General features: G+C 44.4%; 1 protein-coding gene across 1 annotated transcript in view; it reads right to left on the reverse strand.

Annotated features, from left to right (window-relative positions):
- NEBL (nebulette) overlaps positions 1-5,237 on the reverse strand; it is a 231,978-nt gene extending 226,741 nt beyond the window's left edge. The window contains exons 1-2 of the mRNA XM_072327238.1: positions 4,722-5,237; positions 3,769-3,863 (exon numbers count right to left, since the gene is read on the reverse strand). Coding sequence (XP_072183339.1) covers positions 3,769-3,863; positions 4,722-4,790 — 164 coding nt within the window. The 5' untranslated portion in view covers positions 4,791-5,237. The remainder of the gene's footprint in view (positions 1-3,768; positions 3,864-4,721) is intronic.
- Positions 5,238-6,000: the final 763 nt, after the last annotated feature.

The following is a 6,000-nucleotide window of genomic DNA, read 5'->3' on the forward strand; positions in this document are numbered from 1 at the left end:
CTTTTTTTTTTTCTTTGCCATTTCCATATATATTAAGCAAGTATTTAATATGCTCTGTCTGCAGGTGTTGAAGTATAGTAGGGATTCCCATTTGCATTAAAAATGTGTTGCCTTACCAAGACGTTGCATGACCCAAAAGTAACTTTAATTGGCTTAATCCTTCTTTTACTACTTATGTGAATATTCAGAGACACAAAGTGTGGCTAATTCACCTGCTTCAAGAATTGCATAGCATCAGGCTGAACAGCAACACTGGACTATAAGTCTGTGCCCTTAGTCTCATTAATATTACTGCACTAATAAGGCAGCTCTCTGGCAAAGCAACACATATAAAGTCAGACAACAAACAGAAAGCAAGACTGAAGTTATCAGACAAACCTGGAAGTTCCCAAATGCTTAGCAGCTACAGACATTCAAAATGAGGCTTTTCAAGTGAAACATGAATGAAAGTTAACAGAGAAACATAACATCACAATCATGAGAATATGGTAACACTTGGAGGACCCAGATGAGATCAAAGCCCCAGCATTCTAGGCACCACGCAAACAAGTAGAAACTATTCTGACTTAAATAACTTACAAGTTACGTAAATAATAGAAAAGATAGCAAGAAGAAAAATATGTAAGCTTTTAGATAAGAGAACTGAAAAGTCTAATGGAGACATTAAAAGAATGATCTTCTTGTTATGGAGTTCCAAGAAGTTCATTAAAGCCACATTAGATGCAAGCACACTTGTTTACCTTAGTTACAAGATCTTTTATAAATCTACAGTTTCACAAAAGTAATATCAGAACTGCAATATTAGGAAACCCAGCTTCTTGATCTGTATTATTTCTGCTACCCAGTAGCTACTTTTGTTGTCAATGTATCTGTAACACAAGCAATGTATATAGGCAATAGCTGAAAATGTGACTAATGAAAAAAGAAACTTGCTGTTAAAAAAGCAGAGTTTTAACCAGTATTTCTGTTCCTTTCTACTGAATTCTGTAAAATTGAAGTATTTCGTAATGTTACTTCTTGGCTCACTAGTCCTCATTAATCCATTAATTTCTAGCCCTTGCCCTTGTGCACCAAAAGTATAAACTGAAGTGAAACGTTCATAAATCAGTATCTTTTTCTTGTATTAATGGAAAAACAATTATGTTGTACAGACAAATTCACTTCTGCTTTTTACCAATACTCAAAAAAATATTAATTGTAGCACCTGGAAAGAAAAAAAATGGGATGTTTCCAGTCCACAGGTCAAAATAGATTCAATATATTATCTAACTCTTGAGATATCAAATAGATACAGGAATGCAGATACATGCTTTCCAACTGGTCCTTATACAAAGCTAGCCACAGCTTCCAAACACATTAAATAATTTAGTGGTAATGCTCTCCTATTCAAATTAGTGCATACTTTTTCACTTTCATCTACAAATTACATTCTCATTGACGGATGGCCTCAATAAACAGTCTAAGAGTAATTATTCTTTGTCAAATGCTTGTAGGTGTTTGTGTGAGTAAATTTGCATTCTTTTCTTCACTGATTTTCTGATCAAGCAGTATTTAACATAAAAATGGATTTGCCTCATACTGATGAACCCTGGATAAGACACATCATAATTGAAAATACTATAATGGCATCTGCTTTGCAAATAAGGAAGTTTTGAGATGCAAGAGTACTGTGTCAAAATATCGTAATTTAAATAAATTGTGTATTCAAAACACAGCTTTGCCTAGACAATATATTCCTACTTCGAAGGATATTAGATTTCATTGAAAATATGAATTGCAAGTTGGTCTTCCATAAGTCGTTCCACAGAACTCCTATAATATTTAAATTATTTGTTTAAATTATTTCAAAAAAGAAAAAGAAAGAAAACAACCTTATATACACAAAGTATAAATTGTTTATATATATATATATGTATGTAGAAATACATATTTTTTTCTCTTATTTAATAGACCCATTTTTTGTGGTTTTACATTGTTTCTTCCTGTTTCATACACCGTGTTTAAGGGACACTGCAAAGGTAGGAATTTGTAGTACAAAACTTATTAAAGGAACTAATAGGAAGAACAGCAGTTAAACAGTATGCAACAAATCCATCATCCTTACTCCCCCTCATTTATGAATAGAAAGAGATACCGTGCAACATAACTACATAAACGAAAAACTCTCCTGCAACAGAAATGAAATAAACACAGCATGGAAACCCCAACCCACAGCATGAAGTCAACTTTCTAAAAACTGTTATCAAGCATAAAAGAAGGAAAGGTCAAGCAGCCAAAGCATCACCACTAAGATTTAACACCAAAAAGTTAGGTAAAAGGCATCAGAGTCATCACAGCATTAACCACTGTAAATTATATAACCCTGTACTGAAACCTCAACTCAAATGATACCAAAAGCAGACCCCAGCTAGAGTCAGGCTTTAGGTCAGGCTCAACTTCTAGCATGCCACTCGTTGAAGCACAAGTCTTCCTTCTCAGAAACCTTCCCTACAGCATGTTAGACAGCCAACTGGCCACACCTGATTATGAGAGGTCTGATGTCACTCCCCTACACTGCAGAGCACTTCAAAGAAAGCTAGAACATGTGCAACTGCACATGCTCCTAAAGCAACTACAACTACGCACACTGAAACAGGTGTTTCGAGTTTCGGCAGCACAGCATTTTTCACAACAAAACTCACATTTCAGACAAATAGGCCTTGCCTGGAAAAAATGAGTATACACTGTTGAACTATTCCACAAAGGCCAGCCATGGCCTGTCTACTTCAACACGAAACAAACATTTTAAGAGGACTGTAAGAAAATATTTCTTAAAAATAAATAAATAAAATGTTTATAGTTTATACCTCCTCTCTCTCTTAATACATATATGCATATTTAAGCAAGTAAAGGTAAATATAATGGCAATATATGAGTACCATTTGAAACAATACCACAATCAAATTTGGTTCAAAATTCTTTAGAAATATCCTTTCAACAAAACACATTGTAAGTGTTGCTGAAGATGAAAACATACTGAAACGCACATAGCAAATCTTAGGAGCATAGTACAAAGAGCAAGAGAACCTTTGATATGTGTGTATGTGTTGTCAAAAGTCTCTTCTGTAGTACCTGCGAGCCAAGCATCAAAGCACTCTTTAAAACCCAAATAACAGCATCTTGGAATGGAATACCACATGATTATACTCTACAACTGAAATTAATCCCTTTTCTTTATCAAAAATCTAAGAGATTAGCACAATCTAAGAGAATAGCACAAAGCACCAGAAGCAGAGATCTTGTGAATATCTATCTTAGTAGTCTGAGATACGTGAACAACACAACAGTTTTAAATATAGGTTGCCACGATCTGCCACCATTGCTTCTGGTAAACTACACTACAGAGAAGGGCTTCACTTTCTTATTACAAAATCCTGATCAGGTCCATAACCCTTAACAGAGAGCTGCATAATGGATAACTGTAACCTAACGGGTCAATAATGAATGTAATAGGAGTCAGCACCAGATCCAGCACTTTATTGGAGGAAAGGACCTGTATCCTGATATCCTGATAATAAAACATTGCCCAAACACATCATAATCAAACATCTTCATCTTCTGCCACCTGAATGCAAAAATACTCCATCAGAAAAGATGCAAACTGCTCTGGACTGTACTCCTCCATCCTAGATTAAGTTTTTACAGCACTATATACCTATTCGACAACATCCATAGTCAGGCTTTCCTTTCATGTGCATTTCTGCAAGACTTGACATTTACAATACTCACGCATTGCAATAAGGTTTCTTTTCATATCCTTTGTAGTTATTCATGTTCAGAGCCATTTTGCAAACTTCACAGTGGAAACATCCTTTATGCCAATACTGTAAAGAAATGTAAAGTAGCATTACTTACAATGCCGATGTTTTGAAAGCTATTTTGTGGTACAGGACATGTAAAAACACAGTTATACACCAATATTTTTGGCCACGCGTCATAGATTTCTGTAAACTACATCAAAGGAATCACTTTCATACAAAATTGAAGGAGCTTCTGAAACACTCTCAGAAACGCAAACTCTCTGCTGAAGTGAATACCAAGCACGGTGACCTTGCCAGAACTGCTTTAAAGATAACCGAAGCAGGAGTTGGACATTTTGCTCTAGTTAAAAGGAGAAGAAACCCGAGATGCGATGCGTGGCTCTTTGGTACGCACAAGAGAAACTACATTCAGTGCATAAGACGGCGTTTCCCCCCAGTAGCTCCCACCACCTTCCCTTCCAGGGGATGGTGCCTGGGCGTAGAGCCGCAGCCCGGAGCGCTATCTGCGAAGCGGACACGACAGGGCTGGGGGTCGGGGCGCTGCTGCCGCACCCAGGTGCGCTGCCTCCGGCACCGCCGAAGCACCGTTGCGTAAGCGGCTGCCGAAGCCTCGACTCGGTGAAGGCACCTCCAGCCCAGCGAAGGGGCTGCGCAGGCAACTTTTGCCCTCGGGAAGCGTCCCGGGCGGCCGCTGCCGCCGGGCCCCGTTCTACCGCCGGGCGTCCGCTGCGGCCGCGGCGCAGCTCGGGGCGAGCCCTGCGTCAGCGCGGTGACACGGCGACCGCCGCCCGCCCTGCGCTGATGAGCGGCAGCGGGGCCGAAGAGCGGCAGCCCCCCGGTACGCTGCGGGCCACCTGCCGCCGAGCTCCCCGCCGCCTCGCCCCCGGCCCGCCCGCCCTCCCTCCGCAGCCGCAGCAGCACCTTGTCCAGGCAGTTGACTTTCTCGGTGGGATAGACCACTTTCCCACAGCGGGCGCACTGGGGGTTCATGGTGCGGCTCCTCCCGAGCTGGGGCTCCCTGCGGCCGAGGCTGCTGCGCGGCGGTCGGGCTGCACGGGGCTGCGGGCGGCCGATGGAGCATCCCCTGCCCGCGCGGGGACGCCGGGGCTCCTCAGCGGCTGCCGGCGGGCGAAGAGGTCATCGGCGGCGGCTGGGGAGGAAGCGACGCTCCAGCTGACTGCGGCTCGGCAGCATGTGTGAGTGGGCGGGCGGGGAGCCGCTGCCAGTCGCCCCCGCCCGCTCGCCGCCCCGCATCCACCCGCCCCCGCCGCCTCCGTGTGCCTGCGCGCTCGGCTCTCCGCGCCGCCGGCGGAGTGACTCACGCCGAGCCCCGCGCGGGCAGCGGCCGCAAGCCAAGCCCACGAGGGCGCCGAGACGCGGCCCGCAGGGAGAAAGGAGGGGGGGAAGAAAGGAGGACGAGCCCTACACCGCAGCCGGCCCGGGCGGGGGTGGCGAGATGGGGGGGGCTCCTGCGGCGGGAGGCGGCCGCACCTGTCCTGGGCCCGACGGGAGCAACGCTGAGGAGATGGCAGCCCGTCGTCTCCGTGGAAGGAAGGAAAGCCGGGGCACCGCTCCGGAGCTTGGGCGCTCTCAGAAATTAGGCCCGAGGCCTGGGGATGGAAAAGTGATTTCAGGAGGAAGGAAAGAGATGTTTAATTCCCAAAAAGACAAAATGACACTGAACGCATCAAAACTTCGAGGGGAAAGCAGGGGGCCGTCTGCATTCAGGTCTCAGTGAAATTGTTCCAGCAAAGCTTCTTCACCTGGGAGCTGTGGGAGCCCCACCTGGAGGGACTTGTTATAGGAATATCACAACCTAAATGAGGTTTTCACTTGCAGACCTATTGCTCCCATCAGTGCGGAGAGGAACATGCATGCATTCTCTGCTCTTTGTGTTTTCGATGACTTTAAGGGCTCAGTTCTGCTGCCAAGCTGTGGCTGTGTCATCAGACGCACCAGTCCCATGAGAGGCTCCAGTGTGCATCTCCAAATCTCTGCAGGAGCTCCTCAGAGTAGGCTTTTGCCATTCATTTTTGATTGGCTCATTAGTGCTGTAGGTACAGCAAGAAGCTGTACCTTTTTCCTTAGCTATGGACCTCTTTAAATACCTGGTACACAAACCACACCATAAGTCAATACAGTGCAGCCTTTTCTGATGCAAGGGAAGTTTTTTTACATTTCAGTAGTGCAGAGCTTTCTG

Source organism: Excalfactoria chinensis, chromosome 2 (genome assembly GCF_039878825.1).
Source record: "Excalfactoria chinensis isolate bCotChi1 chromosome 2, bCotChi1.hap2, whole genome shotgun sequence".
Classification (NCBI taxonomy): domain Eukaryota; kingdom Metazoa; phylum Chordata; class Aves; order Galliformes; family Phasianidae; genus Excalfactoria; species Excalfactoria chinensis.